Raw genomic sequence first — 19,139 nt, forward strand, 5'->3', positions numbered from 1 at the left:
AGAGGAGTGGACGTCTTTTGGCCACATGACAACTTGTTGACCGTTTTTGTGGTTATACCCACCACTGTTGTCAGCTTTTGTTTCAATAACTTGTTTGAGATAAGGAGATTACCATTCACTTCTACTTTAAATGCCCCACTTTCATGATACAATATCACTGTAGCATGAACTTTTATGTGGCCTATTTCTATATATTTTCTATTATTAATGATATAGCACTCACAATACTCCCACTACAAATCCCATACACTGCAACAGCTAGGCTACTGTATACGATCATGACCAAGCATTAGATCGACAAGCGCCACCAAGCCCTATCTGCTGCTCTGTTGACAATAAATTGGCACATAGACGTCATCTCACAGATGCACACATCCACTCAGCTCAGGGCCGAACATAATGATGCCAAGTATCTGGCATGGACAAAATGGCATAGGAGAGAAAACTACACTACACTACACTGCACTGTTCTTCCTATATACTACATATAACACCCTTCTCTGAAGTTACAATACAATTGTCATGTTTGGCCCGCAACATACTTAGTGTTTTAAAATTTTGGTCCCTCAGGGCTCCAGACTGCCCCTAAATGGGGGCATTTTGCCCCTAAAATTTGAGCCAGTAGCTACAAGTAAATTTTTCATCTACTTAAACAATAAATTACATTAAAATTACTACATTATGTGCAGTGGAGCCTCTTCTTTCTACTATGAACATTTGAAAATTATTAGAAATACTGCATTTTAGCTGTAATTGTTAAAAAGATAAAAGTAGTAGTCTAAAATAAAAATGAAACCGTGCAAATACATTTTCCTCCTCATCTTTAGTTGCCTACAGAGTGACTAAGTTAAACATGGACGATGATCTCTAAGTCGCTGTCTCCAAAATTAAACCATCTAGATTAATGTTCACATATAGGAAAGTTAGGTGGATATACATGGACTGAGGTATTCTTCTTTTATCTTATAGTGAATAGCTACCAATGTCCATCTTCGTCCCCGGGAGGGCAGCACAGCGCTTTTCATGCACCTGCAAACAACCAACAATATGTAAGCGAGGAAGAACATGGCGGAAGTGGATGCAGTCACCCTGCTGCAGCGGAGAGGATGAGCAGACGACGTTGACCTACAGTGAGTAAATATATGAAAACACCATGATTTGGGGGGATTTATTTACTGATGCGTGACTAGTGTTCATCTCTAACGTGACCATCTGTTCACCTGCTGCATCTCTGTCTCGGTTTTTGTGTGGGGAAATGAAAATGGCAGAGCGAGTTAGCGCGTAAGTGGAGTGAGGAGTGATCCGGATCATTTTGTGCCAAGTGGCAACAACAAATCACAACGAGGGTTCATCTATATTTAACTGACACTGTTTCCATTATATCACTTAGTATAGATCACTGATAAATAAGCTGTATTTGTCAACTCCAAACTCTGCTTTAAAATGTTACAGTAAAATGTTTACGCACTTGTCCCTCACCCACAGAAGCCCTAATTGCAATTTCTAATATATTTAATCAATTATCGTCTATTTCTAATCAATTCGGCATCACATTAAATTGATATATTTTTTACTTAATTGCACCTATTGACGCTGAATTTGCTCTGGTTTACTGAGTCTCTTCAGTAGCGAGGAAGACAGGGGAAACCAAGCATAGTAAGTGTAAAACATCTCCAGACTAACTAGTGAACAAAGTGTGATGTATCCCAAGTTAAAGAGTAGGCTAGACCCTGACTTTTTCCACAAATGTCTTTTAAATGTGGTCTGAGCATTGACAACACAAGTTAAGTATCTTTACCTTAAAGTTTGAAACAATAGGTTATTATTAATGATGTATTGGAGGATTAACTGTACATAATGTTTTGTAATATCAGGTTTTACCCTCTTATAGCAACAGTCATATGGCAAGGCAAGGAAATTTTATTTGTATAGCCCATTTTTACAGTTTGTCTCAAAGGCCTTTTACATAGCATCATAACAACATCCACTGCCCTTAGACCCTCACATCAACGGAGGAAAAACTCCCAAGAAAACCCTTTTAAAGGGATAGTTCAACATTTTGGCTTTTGGCCCATTGCCATAATCCCTATAGTCATAGCAGTAGGTTCGTTACCTTTAATTGTCGGTGCAAGCTATTTTTTAGAACAGCGGAGCAGAGCTGCGAGCTGCTCAGAGCTACGCTACGGAGGCTAATGGGATCTTTTGGTTTCCCTCTTCAAACTCATCAAATACACAACTCCAAAACGCTCTGGTGGACAAGTTGTGACCTGCACATTCACCGCGCTATGAGATAATAACAGAATGTTACGAGACAGAGTTGTTTTCGAGGTACATTCATGCAAAACAGCTGATGCGCGTTTTTCGGCAAGCAGTCTCTGCATTTGCCCCAAAAACAACTTGTCCACCAGAGCATTTTGGAGTTGTTGGATTGTGTGTTTGGTGAGGGAAACCAAGAAATCCCATTAGCCTCTGTAGCTGCTGCGCCGTTCTAAAAATAGCTTGCACCGACAATTAAAGGTAACAAACCTACTCCTAAAACTATAGGGATTATGGCAATGGGCCAATTTGCCAAAATGTTGATCTATCCCTTTAACAGGGAAAAAAAAAAAATTGGAGAAAGGGTTGGAGAAGGGTGAGCGACAGAGTGATCCCTCACCCAGGACGGGTCGGGCAGACATGCAAAGATGTTACAGACAACAGTTTACAACATGGAATATGGAAAAACATGTAAATGGTTTTCCAATGTTATGGAAATAAATGCTTATTATTTGCATAATCACATCTGGCAGCTCATCTGTCCCCACTCTTTTGTATTTAAAGATATGTCTGCAGGTTGCATGAGGTGGGTGCTGAGCCATGCAGCGAGGACGGCGTGCGGTGTCGGTCCTGGCTGCCGGACGTCAGCAGCATCGCGGTTTCTAAACGGCACTGAAAGGTCAAAGGTCACCGCTGCGTCCTCTTGGAGCCGGTCTCCGTTCTCCACCACGGCAGCAGATGACGACGACGACACCGAGCAGACGACGCCCGCGCCGAAGAAAAAGAAGCAGGAGCACAGAGCCGAGTCCACGGTCAGGAACGTCGGCCACCAGATCCCACAGCGACTCATACAGGTGATAAGCGAGACGGGCGAGGACCTGGGCAGCATGCACCGAGCGAACGTGATCCGAACGATGGACGAGCAGGGTCTGAAGCTGGTCCTGCTCGATGCTCGCAAAGACCCGCCGCTCTACAAGTTCATGACGGGCAAACAGCTCTCCCAAGAGCAGCTGAAACAGCGGGAGAAACAGAAAGCAAAGCCAGGTACTGTACGTGGTGTCAGGGCAATAATCCCATATTAAAGAGGAACTATGCAGGGTTTTTAGCTTAAAGGGATAGTTCACTCAAAATTGAAATTTCACTCATTATCTACTCACCCTCATGTAGACTAAGGGCTGGGAGAAGTTTCAGAGTCCTCCGTGGCTTCTCTGAGTTACAGGGGGTCTCGGCGTAGCAGTGCATGTCCATATAACGGTTGCAAATGGATACCAACTGTCTTCGTAACAAAAAGACACACCAAAAAACATCCAAATGTATTGAAAGCCCCAAAATGCGAAATTGTCCCGAAAAAAATTAAATAAGTCTATCTTCCCAGTTCGTCCAAATTTGACGAACCGGGAAGAGGAGCTTCGAGAAGCTTCCGCTACAAAACAAGCTTGAAATATAGACTTATTTAATTTTTTTCGGGACAATTTCGCATTTCGGGCAAAACAGCTGAAAAGGACTGGACTTGCCCTTAACCTTAAATTTAAAACATGTACACCAAAAATGTGTCTTTTGCATTCTGTGAAGATTTTAGGACAAGTTTGTTTCAAGTCTAAAGAAAAAATAACTTGTAACCTGTCATTCGATTTAAGAATCATAGATTAAACAGAAAATGCAGAAATCTAATGAGATATGTAATTTGTATGGCTTGTTGTAAGGTGAAGTGAAAACATAAAAAATAATTCTCAGATTGAGAATAAATGTAAAAAAAATAAATAAATAAAAAAGTGCATTATGGGAAATACAGGATCCAGTGTTTCTGGTGTTTGATTGTTTTATTAAATTACTTCATTAATCAGTTGATCAGTATTCAGAAACCTTGCTTGAGAGATTGCTGAAACTGTTTATTTACCATTGATTATTTTTGGATGCACTATTAATTCTGTCTAAATTCTAAAACAAACAAACTTGGACTGTTCCTTTAATGTGTCCAGCTGTCAATAAATAGGAGCTGCTTATTGTTTTCCACAGGGAAATATTTCTGAGGATTGCCCCAAGGAAAAATCTATTGATTGTCTCTGTCACTGTAACTGTTGGTGGGACTTACAGTCGTCAGCAACAACCGTTTCCATCATGGCGTGACATTCAGGCGTGTAAAACGGAGCTGACTGTGTTCTTCTCCACAGCGACTGTGCAGGTGAAGGAGCTCACGTTCTCGTCCGGCATCGCGACACATGACCTCAGCACCAAGCTGAAACAAGTGGAGAGCTGGTTGGAGAAGAAGCACCATGTCAGGATTACTCTGCGATCGGGACGCAACAACACCGGAGTCAAACCTGTGAGGAAGACCACACCAGATTTAAAGGAATAGTTCACCAAAAAATGAAATTCAGTCATTAGTGACTCACCCTCATGCTGATGAATACTCTTCTCCTCAAAATGCATCTGGAGATCTGGGAGGGGGGTTCGTAGTCACAAAAAGTCCATAAACCTTGTAATCTTCCTCCATACTGCTCATCCGCTGCAATCGTCTTGCCTTGAAGGGATATAGTCCAGAGTTTACTCGAAACAACGTACGGTAATTTAGGACATTTTTACAGCCTAAACAGTCCTGTATTGCGCCCTGACGTCCAGACAAATTTAATACAGGACTGTTTAGGCTGTAAAAAATGTCCTAAATGATGTTGTTGCGAGTAAACTCTGGACTATATCCCTTCAGGACACTTGGATTGTAGCGGACGAGCAGTGTGGAGGAATATTACAAGGTTATTGTGTAGTTTTATGGACCTTTTTGTGTCAGGCGCTATTGACTCTCATATCTCCAGATGCACTTTGAGGAATAAAAAACTACTCAGGAGTATTCATCAGCATGAGGGTGAGTCAATAATGACTGAATTTCATTTTTTGGTGAACTATTCCCTTAAAGGAGAGAGGGATGTGACTGGAGACAAAGTGGGAGAAGAGACGTGTCATTGACTATGTTCTCTCTATGTTACCACAGGATGCAGCTTTGGAGGAGATGGTGAAACAAATGGAGGTGATGGTTGGATTTGTTTCCCCTCCACAAGTCATACGTGACGGTCAGGCGGCCATGTGCATCGTCCGTCCGCCTTCAGCCAAGGAAATCGCTAAAAAGGGAAAGGACAACAACGCAACAACGTCGAGGCCCGCCGCTTCTCGCACAAAGGTCGCACAGAGCGGCACGTCGCCTGATGGCGCCACCACGGACACAGCAGAGGGGTCGATACAGCAGAGATCTGATGGAAATTAAAATATTTTTGCAATAACAAACAAACAGTCAAGTAGACGTCTCTGTGCTTCAATGTCAACATGTGATGTAAAACTCATCGTGAGATTTTACCCCTGTGGAGGTATTTCTACAAAGCTCACTGTGTAATAATGACACATTCAGCATTCGTTACTGTGAATCACGTCCTTTAGGGCGTCGTTTCATTTTATGTGAATGAACGGGGCCTTACGTCTGAACACTGTATTTGCTTCTAATACATCTATTAAAGCCAATTATCACCTAAATGTCTAGTTACCATCAGTGTTGGGCAAGTTACTGAAAATTACGGTAGTAATTAGCAACAGTTCTTAGTTACTTCTCTTAAAAAAAAAAGTAATTTACTGCTTCATGTAAATAATTAGTTACCAGGGAGAGTAACTTTATTTTTAGTTAGGGAAGGTATTAAATGTGAAAACATGGAGGAAGAAGCAACAACAACGACCCATTTCATCGTGTCCACATGATCCCAGATGTGAAGAACACAACAGGCCAACACCAGTCTTTTATCTTTCTCTGCTTTATTCGAGATTCATATTCACGGTTTTTGGTAAAAAATAAAAAATAAAAGCAAATTTGGCTGATACAGATACATTCACTTGTCACAGATAGATGTGTTTGTTCGACTCAAGTGTCACTTTCACACTCTGTCGACACCGTTCAGCAGAGATACTGTCCTGGAACTTTTTTTTTTTTCATTTATTCTTTAAAACTAGAATCATACTTTTTCCTATACGTAAAAAAGAAACCAAGGAAAAGGGGGAACTTAAACCACCTTAAGGCCCAAAAAAATAAAATCTCTCCTAGATTGTGTTAGAAAAACAAAACAGAAACAATGAGAACAGAAGCAGCTTAACTAGCATGCATGAACAACATTTGTCAATAAGCCTCGAGTACTTTGTAGGAGGAGAAGGGTTTTACAAAGTGATAGTCCAGGTTGCCGCAGTGAGGGCACTGCTGGACGTTGCTGTACTCGGAGAAATACTGCATCCCCACTCGGACGTCCACCACCGGCTTCCCACAGTGCTTACAGTTGAGACGAGCCTGAGGGACACAGGTCAGTTTACAGGATCTTAAATCAACTGACTGAGAACATTGAAAAAGTGCCAAGATGCAAATGTAGGATATGTATATATACAGTATATATAATGTATGCTGTAGTCTACTGTATGTGATATGCAGGTATACGCAGTGTGCCCACACTTAAAATGCCTTAATATTTCAATATATCCGACAATATGATGATACAGAGAATTCTTTTATCCCAACTTCCATCAAATTTCTTAACAATACTGCTTGAGTTTGTGCAATAATTCTTATAGTGCTCTTACTATGGTGAATTTATGAGGTGTATGTATGTATGTGCTATGCTGTGGGATATGTGCAATATGTGTTATGTTATGGGATATGTGCAATGCTGTTATGTCTTGTGTTTGCTGGGTTGGTATGGCTGAGGTGTATTGTTTTTTGTCATTGTGGCCATCAAGGCATTTATGGCGCAGCTACAGAGTCCAAGACACATTTCAACAATAAAGTTTATCGTATCGCATCGTACATCCACTACAACAAAACTAGGTAATATTGTATGTACGATATATAATGTATATTCTAAAGACCAGTATAGGTACATGCAGGTAGGGCAAGTAGGTAGGCGTTTTATTAAACTTGCATATATAAATATACAGTTAATTTAATATACACTGCCCGTCCAAAAAAAAGTCACCACTTGGATTTGACTAGAGCCTCCCATTGGATAATTACTGCATAGATGATTATGTTCCAGCTGGCAACAACTTATGTAACCCTAACTGATGCAGTCTCATTTCTTAAACAACCATGTTGGAAGACACATCCTGTGGTCGTGGAGAAGATGTTAATCTGTTTCACAAGGGTCAAACTATTGGCATCAAGCAAATAAAACATCTAAGGAGATCGCTGAAACTACTAAATTGAGTTATGAACTGTCCAGCAACGCATTATTAAAAGCTGGAAGGAGAGTGGAGAACCATCATCTTCAAGGAAGAAACGTGGCCCAATGTGACCACAGAGTCCAGACCTCAACCCCACTGAGAATCATAATCAGAGCTACAGGCGGTCTAACAAAATATTAGAGTGTGTGACTTTTTGTTGGACGGGCAGTGTATTATAATATTTCATAGCACATGACAAAATCACAACATGTAGATAAAGAATTTTTTCTGTTTATTTCTGTATGTTTGGATATAAATTCAATATATGCTCATATATTCAAATTCATCTCCCATCAGTTGGTCTCAGCTAAACTGGCAGCTGAGCAGACTGTTCTGTTCTGTAGCGGTAAAATCTGAGCAGCCAAACAACTGATTTAACTTTCAAGAACAAGAACAGTGTTGGCAGCTACTGGCTTGTTGTCAAAGCCTTGTGGGACCTGCTGCTCTCCCACTGGCAGCAGAACAAGCCACAAACTCAACACTGATATATCATCACTTTATGAAGCTGCGTAAACTGTTGCGTACTACTTACACATTGTGCAACGTGCAGAGTTTACAGCTTGTTCTGCTGCCAGAGCACGATGGTTTTTGCTCTAAAAAGAAAACAGCAACTCACTGCTGTTCTGTGTGACACAAAAGAGAAAAAAAAGCATTATCTACCTGGCAACAAGGCGAAGCGGCCAGTATGTCGTAGGTGTACATGGTGCCCAGTTGATGCCAGCTCCCGTCCCAGCGAGACTTGCACTTGATGCAGACGATCTTGTGGACGCCTTCTAAACAGTCCACGCAGATGGCGTACAGGTGCATTAGCCTGCCTGCTGGAAACAAAGACACACGGTCAGCCATTACAGTACGTTTACTAAATGACTGACGAGTCAACAAGCTGTCAGAAGAGTCGGTTAGTTAGTTATCAGGAGAGGCAGCAGATAGACAGAGTGCTGCGTTGCATCTCGTCACTATGGAAGAGTATTAGGGCCACTCGTTTTTATTTATGCACTTCAAGAGTAGTCAAAATGTTGAGAAAAGTTGAAATGTCGAGAATAAAGTCGAAATACAAAGTCAAGGATAAAGGCAAGGCAAGGCATCTTTATTTATATAGCACATTTCATACCAAGGCAACTCAATGTGCTTTACGCTTTAAGACAAACCATTTTAAAAAGAACAGCAAAAAACAGCATAAAAACAAACAATTTTTTAAAAATTAAAAAAAAGAAGTAAACATTAAACATAGAGTTAAAAGTAAGAGCAAAGAAGAATAAAAAATTAATATTAAAAAAAATAGATATATGTCCTAACTGCACACATTTCTATATGGATATACATTATACTCATGTGTATGATGTGGATAATATAACAATGTTACAATGTGCTCTAATAAAAATATTTGAAAGAAGAAAAAATAGATAAAGTTTAAAGTTCTTCAAAAGAGCTCAGCCATAAGCACATGAAAAGAGAAATGTTTTTAACCTGGATTTAAAAGTGCTTACAGTTGGGGAGAAATGAGTTGAAATGCGAAAATGAAAACGTGATATGATATCATATATCTAATTTGATGGACCAGGGAGGAAATTTTGACTTTACTCTCTTGTATTTCAACTTTATTCTCAACATTTCTACTTTTTCTTGATATTTGGCCTTTTTTCTCAACATTTTGACTTTATTCTTTAAGTGCAAATGAGGCCCCAATACTCTTTGGTATATCACACTTCACTTTATATTAAACTAAATGAGACAAGTTTCTCAAGGAAAAAAAACTCATGATCCCATCCCATGATGCCACATTTATCCTCTGATGTGATTTCAGTTCCTTAATATCAGTCTAGAAAATAGCAAACAAAACTTTCTCAACTCTTCTCTGTGGGTCAAAAATGCCACATTATGGAAACCAGCTATAACATCTACACCACATCACAGAAGCAAACCGGTCACAACAGTGTGTTGTCCGACTGTGGTGTTGCTGCTGGTGTGTGTATTTTCTTTTCAGCCGCAGCATCAAACCTTAACTTTTCAACTCTGGCACAATTCAAAACACTTTCCAACGTTTATATTGATTCCGACTCCAAAGCACAAAACACTAAATAAATCAACCTTTCACACTGGCGCACATCAAGGCGGATACATATCAAAGCTCGCGGGGGCCGGCGCCACATCAAAGAAAGCCTCATGAAAGTGAATATCAGAGAAGAGCAAGAATAACATGTTAATGGTTTATCTGTGTTCTTCCACTGAGCCGGACACACTGAGCCCGACAGCAGCGCTCGCTTCACGGGGTTTTTGTTGCTCGATTGTCTGAAGGCTGCAACTGCAATCTGCACACACGAGACTGTGTTTATGATGATTAATGTTTCTTATATGAAGGACAGTGAGATCCGATCGCAGCCCTGTGATCCTGTTATTATTGTTTTATTGTTTCATCTTTGATCATTTTTAGTAGTAATATTGTTATCATCATTACTACTATTATTATTATTGTCAATGCTATTATTAGTAGTAGGTGTAATGGTAGCAGTAGTAATAGCAGCAATGATAGTATTAGTCATATTGTTATCATCATTATTATTCCTCTCCTCTCTTTTCCTCTCCTCCTTTTCTTCTCTTTTCTTCTCCTCTGCTCTCTTTTCTTCTCCTCTCCTCCCTTTTCTTCTCCGCTCTCTTTTCTTCTCCTCTCCTCTCCGCACCTCTCTTTTCTTTTCTTTTCTTCTCCTCACCTCTTTTCTTCTCCTCTCCTCTCCTTTCTTCTCTTCTCTTCTCCTCTCCTCTCTTTTCTTTTCCTCTCCTCTCTTTTCTTCTCCTTTGCTCTCTTCTCTTCTCTTCTCTTCTCTTCTCTTCTCCTCTCCTCTCTTTTCTTCTCTTCTCCTCTCCTCCCTTTTCTTCTCCTTCGCTCTCTTTTCTTCTCCTCTCCTCTCTTTTCTTCTCTTCTCTTCTCTTCTCCTCTCCTCTCCTCTCCTCTCTTTTCCTCTCCTCTCTTTTCTTCTTTTGTCCTTTCCTCTCCTCACCTCTCTTTTCTTCTCTTCTCTTTTCTTCTCCTCCGCTCTCTTTTCTTTTCCTCTCCTCTCTTTTCTTCTCTTCTCCTCACCTCTCTTTTCTTTTCCTCTCCTTGTTTTTCTTCTCCTCTCCTCTCCTCTCCTCTCTTCATGCACATTTTGAACTGTCTGTATTATTATTATTAATCTCTCTCTCTATATCAGTTTGCTCTGTTTTTGTTTAATTTATTTTATTTGTTTGCTTTTCACTGGTTCTGTTTATTCTCATGCTCGTTTCTGCTATGTCTAGTAGCTAATATGATGCTGAAACACAGTTAAAACATTTTTTTTTATCATTATTGGATGTTAGTGCACTTGTTTCCAGCCTGTCTCCCTTAAAAAAAAATCTATGTGTGACTTCAGCATTCAAATGTGAATAATGTGTATATTGTTTTTAACAGTAACCCATGATAGTTTCAATAAAATGAGACTTGAGCATAGAGACGATGTGGTTTTGTCTCTGTATTTGTGTCTGACCTTGGAGGTGACAGGGGACGTCGTACTCGATCTCGTCGTGGCGCGAGGGGCTGAGGAACAGAGTCCCGTCCACCAGAGGGAACTGCTCGAACACCGGCAGCGCCCGGTGGCACAGCGCACAGTTGACCACGTTCCTCTGGCTCGCGCTGAGGGCCGACAGGATGAACCTGCGGGAACACACACGACACCACATAACGACGTCACCTGAGGAGTCAGTTTCAAACGCTTCTTTTCTTTCACCAATGGGAAAGAAGAGTGTGACAACAGTAAAACTAAAAATTAGGCTTTAGTTTCCTTCCTGACACAGTTAAAGGGATAGTTCACCCAAAATTCAAGTTTGGGCTGGGAGAAGTTTCAGAGTCCTCCGTGCAGCACTGCATGTCCATATGACGGTTGCGAATGGAGCTCACTTTTCTTCGGGGTGAGTAGATAATGAGTGAAATTTGAATTTTGGGTGAACTATCCCTTTAAAGCCAATAAGATGATTTACAGTCGACAGGGATCGTGGTTTTGAATCATTTTGTTGGTCTGGGTTTGATTGGTTTGATTGGTTTATGATCTTTATGGCTTTAATATTTATGGCAATAATGTGCTGAACTGGTTTACAATAGCGGTTTATCTACACATCCAGGAGTTAAGCAGAAAAATTTGCATCTTAGTAGCTACTCAGTATAAGACTCACTGGCTTCCTGTCTGTTACAGGATACATTTTAAAATACCAAGGCCACGAATGGATTGGCACCTCATTATTTAAAGGGATAGTTCAACATTTTGGCAAACTGGCCCATTGCCATAATCCCTATAGTCATAGCAGTAGGTTTGTTACCTTTAATTGTCGGTGCAAGCTATTTTTAGATCGGCGGAGCAGAGCCGCGAGCTGCTCAGAGCTACGCTATACGGAGGCTAATGGGATTTCTTGGTTTCCCTCATCAAACTCATCAAATACACAATCCAACAACTCCAAAACGCTCTGGTGGACAAGTTGTGACCTGCACATTCACCACGCTATGAGATAATAACAGAACGTTACAAGACAAGAGTTGTTTTCGAGGCAAATTCAGTGACTGCTTGCTGAAAAACTGCCCCCAACGGGAACGTGCATCAGCGTTTTTGCATGAATTTGCCTCTAAAACAACTTGGTAACGTATCAGTTTGATCTCCTATCTGCTTTGTCCCGGGGTCTCTACCTGCGCAGCTCCTCCCCCTGTCCGGCCTGAGCGTCGTCCTCCATGCGGACGTGGTAGGTGTTGAGTTTATGTCGAGGGATGTGGGTGAGGAGCTCCGAGAGGTCCAGCCTCCTCAGGAACTGCACCGGGTGAGAGTGGGCGCCGTCCGCCACGCTGCCGGAGGCGAGGCGGTGGTGGAGCGGCAGGGCGAGGGACAGAGATAGGGGGAGGACCGACCCGGGGTCCAGGTGGTGGGAACCCACAGCAGCTCCTCCCCCGGCGCCGGAGGAGCAGCCGCCTCCCCGGCCGAGGCCTCCCGCCACCAGGAGGTGCTTCCTCTGCTGCGGGTCCATGTGGACGGCTGATTTGAGGAACTCCCCCAGCTGACGGGAGCCCCTCAGACAAGGGCTGGACGATGATGGAAAAAATAATAATCATGATTATTTTGATTGACATTGAAACCACGATTAATAAACACGATTATTCATTGATTTAAAAAAAAAAAGCCACCAAAACTCAACTTTAAATATAACTTTTAGAAAAACAAGTAATAAAGTGAAATAATAATGATATATTAAAATAATAATAATAATAGCAATAAAAAAAAACTATAAATGAAAATAAATACCCAGTCTGCACTCAGACTGTTCTATACTTCCTGCAGTTTGCTTCCTACAAACTGAGGTTTCACTTCAGGCTTCTTCTGGCTTCAGTGATGAACGAATAATACCAATACCAATGCTTCCTTATCCATGAAAATATCGGTCTTAATAATTATTTTTGCCTTTTTTGTCAGTCTACCCCTTGACTTCAATTCAACCTTCCTCTTGTCAGCTTTCTGCTGCCATCTATGGTGTGAGGGTCGGTTTTGACCCGAGTCTTAAATCCGCTGTAAAACACACTAAAACAATTATTTATCATCCCATTTTTTTCTCATCTCTTGGTTACATTGTTAGGCTTCCTTATCCATGAAAAGGTTGGTTTTGCACTTATGATTTCAGTTTGAACTCTCATTATTGTTCTTATCGTTATAACCGGGTCAAAATTGACCCTAACACCATAAATGTCATAATTTTAACCCGAGCATTTTAGAATTTTGTGAAATGTGATTTTTTTTTTTTTTTTTTTTTTTTTTAAATTGAGGTTCCTGACAAAGTCAAAAAGCCTTGATGCTATAAACAAATTTATGTGGTAGTTGTATGCATTTAAAACCTGAAAACGGGTCACTGGTGACCCGAACACCAGAAAAAGGTTGTTTTTTCTTCGATTACAATGTTTTCATGATCGTGAGAAGCCAAAATCGAAATCACGACCAAACTTTGATTAATCGTCCAGCCCTACCTCAGACCTGCTGCTGCCGCTGCTGCTGCTGCTGCCGCTGCTGCGCCTCCTCCTGGTCCCACAGCTGCAGCAGTGGGGGAGAAGGAGAAGCCGGTGGGAGGAGATTGTCCTGGGGAGTCGCAGGGAGATTTCAGAGGGAAAGCTCCTCCTGCTCCTCCTCCTGCTGCTCTCTCTGAGGAGTTCTGTCGGTCCACTGATTGTCTACGAGGTAACTCCTGACTGGAGGCTCTGTGGGAGAGTTTTCCTCCTCCTCCTGCTGCTCCTCCTACTCCTACTCCTCCTACTGCTCCTACTCCTCCTACTGCTCCTCCAGGCACCTTACTTTTCTTAGGCTCCTCAAAAAACCCGTCCCCTGACCCCGCCGCCCCTCCTCCGCTGGACCCGGTCCTGCCCGAGCTCCTCTCGGGCGGCTTCTTCTTGCGCTCGTCCTGCATGCGCTTCACCTGGTACCAGTCGGTGTCCTTCTTCAGGTGGCCCTGGCCGCAGCGGCACGAGCAGAATCGGAAGGCCAGGTCGTAGCCCTTCTTGGTCCACATGTTCTGCCGGCACTGCTTCTCGTTCCAGGAGCGAGCGCGGCCGATGCAGTTGAACTGGACGAGGATGGAGCTCTCCCACTCGTAGAAACACTGCAGGTGCATCCAGTTGCCGTAGGGACAGAGCTCGCTGTTGCAGAGCACCCGCTGGTAGTCGTCCTTCTCCAGGTCGATGGCCCGGCTGAGGCTGCAGCCCAGAGGAGTCGCACACTGGACCTCTGAGGGTTGAACACATAAGAGGGGAGGTGGAGATTAATCAATCAATGATTTGTGCTATAAATAGGCAGAAAGTAGTGCAAAAGACACCAAATAACAACTTCAGTTTGCTTCAAACAGACAATAATAGCTAATTATCATTTTCATTATCAATTAATCTGAATCTACTTTTTATTTCTTAAATAGTTATATCTTCCGACAGCAATCACTTATATAGAGTGTTTGGTCTGAAACACGGGTCTGTCAGTCACTCTGCTCTGTTGTAAGCCGAGGAGAAAACTTTCCTTGTATCCTACAACCTTTATCCAATGAGGAGAGAGAACGGCATAAAAGGGCGGTCCTCTCTGTGTGTGCAGCCAAGGGATGCGCGTGAATGTGGCGACATAGGGACGAGGACCAATAGATCCATGACGAGGGCGGGGGCTGCTAACTCCATCTGCTGACAGGAAGTTAGCCAAAACGACCGGATCGCTTACTTCTGCTTTAATCTGAATCTGCTTTTTATTTCCTCATTAAATTGATTAATTGTTTGGTTTTAAACATCAGTAAATTGTTAAAAATGTTCCTCACAGTTTCCTGGAGATATGAGATAATCGTTTCCATAATACATGTGACTGAGTCAGTCAGAGGGGATGGTTTTGTTGTCTTTAATCCATTGACAAGTTTATATTTCAGTGCTGTGAATAATCAATTAATAAATCAATTAGAAGGGGAAAACAAGGGCTCAATGTTATGAGTTCTAAATACTTGTATTGTCTCAGTTACAATTGATATAAAACAGAGATATCAATGAAGCTGGAATCAGGAAAGTTGTTGATTTTTGCCTGAAAAGTGATCTTTCTTGATAATTATTATCATATTTTGAGCAAAAATGCCAAAGATCTGATAGTTAGAGCTTCTCAGATCATGAGGAATTGATGCTGTTCTTCATCTTTTATGATGACGGAAACTGAATAATCAGTGATATTTTTGAGCTGTTGATACAATAACACATGAATGTGTCGCTTTAACACTGTGCAGACCAAACAATTAATCTGTTAATTGAGAAAATAATAAGGTGCAGAATAATCAGTAATCAAAGCAATACTTGTTTGCAGCCCTAAGATGTCATTTGCTGTGATTAATCAAAAAGCAGAATAATACCTTCAGCACTGATTTACATGGAGGACAGCACCACGACAGCAGTCAGTGCGTCTCTCCATCATAAATTACAATAACAAAACGATCCTCACAGCACAACGCCACATAAAAATGTGAAAAAGACTGATTCCAGCGTCCGTTCTGCCTCGTTGGCACCAATTTAAATACAATCCAACTGGGCCGTCGCAGCCTGTGAGCAGCTCTATTCAAGCTCTGCCAATTGTCAAGTCTGGATGTGTATCAAGCAAATGTGGCCACACAGTCTCAGCTCATGATAATACACCGTGGGCGTGTGTGGGGGAGAATAGTTTCCTCCTTCCTTTTCCTGTACAACACACTGTCAGTGATTTTTTTCTCTTTAAATCTGTCTAAGTCATTGTTGTACAACGGAGGAAAAAATACTTATGTGTGCATTTTTAGCTCAGTTGCATCACTTTGTTGATAAAGTGCTAAACTGGGTTCAGACGTCACCGCGAATAAATCTGGTTTTGGACACAGAAATGGAAAAAAAAGCTTCATGCAGATATCCCCAAAGAGTTGAAACAATGCACTTTACTTATTTTACTGCTGGGAAAAGCAAATGTAAACACATTTAACTCATTGTATATATATTTGGCTTTGTATTTTCTGAATAAACAGATTCACTGTTAGTCAGTACAACAATTTCCAATCAGAAGAGACAACCTAATTAAAAGATAATTGGCTTTATTATGATGTCAAGACAATGAAAAGCAGGAAATTGACAAGCTGCATTCATCAAGTGTTTGGCATTTTGGCTGATAACAAGTGACAAACAATTATAAAATTTGTTGCCCATTAGTTTTCTTTTAATCAAGCATCCAATTTAATAACTTTACTTCATATGTAAATATTCCCATTGAATCCAACAGTGAAATAAGTTCAGTGCACTGTTACAGCTGGTTCTTACAGCACAATAAATAGATGCAGTTTGACTTCTAGGTCTGTAATGCAGCTTTAAATCATATGTACAGTAGCTACTATTAGTGAGAGGGCATGGAGGCTGTATCAGGGTGACTATTGTAAGTCTGTGTGGGATGAAGTGTGGACTTGAGTGCGCAGACAAGCGGTGAGGTGTCAGTATTACTGTGCAGGAGGAGGAGGAGGAGGAGGAGGAGGAAGGCCATGCACAACCAAATACTGTGTGGACAAGGTGCGCGTCAGGAAGACAGCTGAGGCCTGCACACAACACCCATCTACCGTCTAACAACAAAGCAGTGCAGCATGGAGGCATTTAGACTCCCCGATTGCACAATACTCAATAAGGAGTGTTTTTCTTTATAGGTATTAAGCTTTTCTCTTTCTTTCTTTCTTTTTATAACAGAAGGAGCTCGACGCGCCAAACCCCATTGACAATATTTACATTTTTATGAATCTCGGCTTTAAGAAGAAGTGTTGACAACTGTTTAATAGATCAATAAAGAGGTTTTACGACGTGGAAACAGTTGCTGTACAATTCGGCTTACAACAAGAAACACTTATAACAATATCTCAACGTATTCACTGCATGCGCTCTCAGTCTTTCAGCAACCCAAACAAAACCACGCTGCTTGTGAGGAAGAAAGGAAAACAAATCAGTGTGCAGCAGCCATGCCATGCACCGAGGCGAGATTACAATGCAGTTTGCTACTAAACTACACTACACTCGCTAAAAACAAAAAGCACTCATTCATACAAGGCCGTAAAAGCTATATTGTAACGTCGTGCTCGACCGATTGTGCAGCCTGGATAATCGAGGAACAATTAGCCTAAAACGTCAACATTTATTTTCTGCTCCAAGTTTTGTCTGCGCTGCTCTCTCCAGGTAGGAAATAAAAGTGCAGAGGTGCGTGTGCGTGCGTGTGTGTGTCTGTGTGCGTGTGTGTGTGTGTGTGTGTGTGTGTGTGAGGGGAGGAAGTAGAGACATTAGCAACGTCGCAGTGCATGCATGTCACAGTCGCACAGACAGGACAGAGCTGGAGCTTCCCCCCTCGGCAGGAAGACAGACAGCAGCATCACATCATCATCACCAAACTTCGCTACATCTTTTGTCCGTTTCCTCTCTCTCTGTCTCTCTCTCTCTGTCTTTTCTTACCGCTCGACCGCTCGGGTCTGGGTGCAGCAGCCGCCGCGGCCGCGCCTCCTCCTGTTGCGGCCGCCGCACAGGCTCCATTTTCCTGCTCATCTCCGCTACTGTTAGTGCGTTTGCTTTTCTTTCCCTTGTTGTTCTTCTGGTTGGGCATTGTAGCCTGCACGATTCGGATGTCAAGTGTTATTTTCGACCTCTATCGGCTGCTGCTGCTGCTGCTGCTGTCAACGCTGTCTGACATTTCTGTGGACTCCATTTCTGCTCTCGTGTTTTGTTTTTGTTGTTGCTGTTGTTGCTGTTGTGGTGGTGGTGGTTGTTGTGGTGGTGCAGTGTTTGTTTTTTTCTCTTTGTGTTGTTGTGAAGTCTCCTCGGCGCCGTTTCGTGCAGCCCTGACAGCAGCAGTTTAAACGAAGAAGCTGCTTTAACCTCTAAGAGCGAAGGCGTGTCCGTCTCTTGTTTTGATTCCTGCTCTGCTGTTTTCTTCCACCCTCTGACGTCACGGGACCCCGCCCCCTTCCATTGGCTGTCAAAGACTTGTGCTGCGTTCGGGGGCGGTGGGAAAGCTCGGAAATTACAGCTTCGAAGCGAAAAGTAGCCTACCTACTTTGATAATCGATAATAAATAGTTTCTTTTTTTTCTTTTTTTTACACTAAGGTTTTTTTTTATATGATTATAAGCTAAATATGATTTGGTGAAAAAGATATATTTATTATCGACAGGGTGTGTTTCTTATTTTCTCTCCCCATATTTCGATTATGCGGGTCACATTATTTATACTTTTATAATTAAGCTCCTTGTATTATATTTCTATATGTGATATGAAGCACTGTTTCATATAAACCAATTAAGTTTTTCTGATTCGGTTAGTTGTATCACCTTGCTTTCTTAATTAACAGTTTTAAAAAGTCTAACTATTGTAATAATATATAAAGCACAAAAAGGATTCACACATACCAGTATTTCCTTTTATTTAGGGTAAATGATCAAACATGAGAAATATAGGCTACACCTCTTTCAAGTTTGAATTAATACTTTACTTTCATCAATATTTGTCAGTCATTGGTGATTGCCATCAACCTGCACTGAATGAAAGGAAACATCAATTGATCTGGGTGTGCAATCTTTTTTTTCCAGCTTTCAGCACTTCCTTTTAGTTCATTCATGGCAACATAACTGTCCAACTAAAGTTCTTGCATGTGGATTGTTGCAATCAGAACTCTTTGAGGTTGCTGAAATCTGTGGTGTCAAATATTCCCACAGTCCCTGAATGCAGCAACAGACTGGAGACTATAAAGTTGATGAGAGTAAAGTGCTCAGCGCCACATACCTGTGGGGGAGGTATCACTGTCTTATTTAGCACTTGTGACAGCAGATATTCAGCATGGGCGGTGATATTTCAAGACTGACTTTCACATCCTGTCTCCTACCTACTGTAAATATAGGTGATAGATTTTGCCAGGGATTGCATGTAGCTTAGACTTGCAAATTAGGGAAATACAATATTCTAATCAATTCAAATCCTTGGTCAGTACCCTGTGCCTTTTAAACAAATAGTGCATGCATCAGAAAGTACAATGATATCTAAATTTAGCTATATTTACTAATAAAAGGTCGACAAACACAATGAATTTAAATATGATCAAAAATAAGAAATACTTC

General features: G+C 41.5%; 2 protein-coding genes across 3 annotated transcripts; one reads left to right on the forward strand and one right to left on the reverse strand.

Annotated features, from left to right (window-relative positions):
• The first annotated feature begins 1,074 nt into the window (after window positions 1–1,074).
• mtif3 (mitochondrial translational initiation factor 3) lies at window positions 1,075–5,765 on the forward strand. Its single transcript, XM_084001195.1, has 4 exons — window positions 1,075–1,130; window positions 2,821–3,300; window positions 4,428–4,579; window positions 5,243–5,765. Exons 1-4 carry the CDS (start codon window positions 1,079–1,081, stop codon window positions 5,510–5,512), a joined length of 954 nt encoding a protein of 317 aa, XP_083857321.1. The 5' UTR covers window positions 1,075–1,078; the 3' UTR covers window positions 5,513–5,765.
• Window positions 5,766–6,077: 312 nt separating this feature from the next.
• On the reverse strand, window positions 6,078–17,933 carry heca (hdc homolog, cell cycle regulator). 2 transcript variants are annotated; one of them, XM_084001194.1, is made up of 6 exons: window positions 17,486–17,933; window positions 13,505–14,255; window positions 12,185–12,571; window positions 10,998–11,164; window positions 8,158–8,312; window positions 6,078–6,571 (listed from the first exon to the last, which is right to left on the reverse strand). In XM_084001194.1, the coding sequence occupies exons 1-6, from the start codon at window positions 17,631–17,633 to the stop codon at window positions 6,407–6,409; spliced, it is 1,773 nt and encodes a 590-aa protein (XP_083857320.1). In that variant the 5' UTR covers window positions 17,634–17,933; the 3' UTR covers window positions 6,078–6,406. The 2 variants fall into 2 exon arrangements, with proteins under 2 accessions (XP_083857320.1, XP_083857319.1); XM_084001193.1 differs by having other exon boundaries at window positions 6,089–6,571; window positions 8,158–8,315.
• Between the last annotated feature and the right edge of the window lie 1,206 nt (window positions 17,934–19,139).

Source organism: Trachurus trachurus (assembly GCF_905171665.1).
Source record: "Trachurus trachurus genome assembly, chromosome: 24".
Lineage (NCBI taxonomy): Eukaryota > Metazoa > Chordata > Actinopteri > Carangiformes > Carangidae > Trachurus > Trachurus trachurus.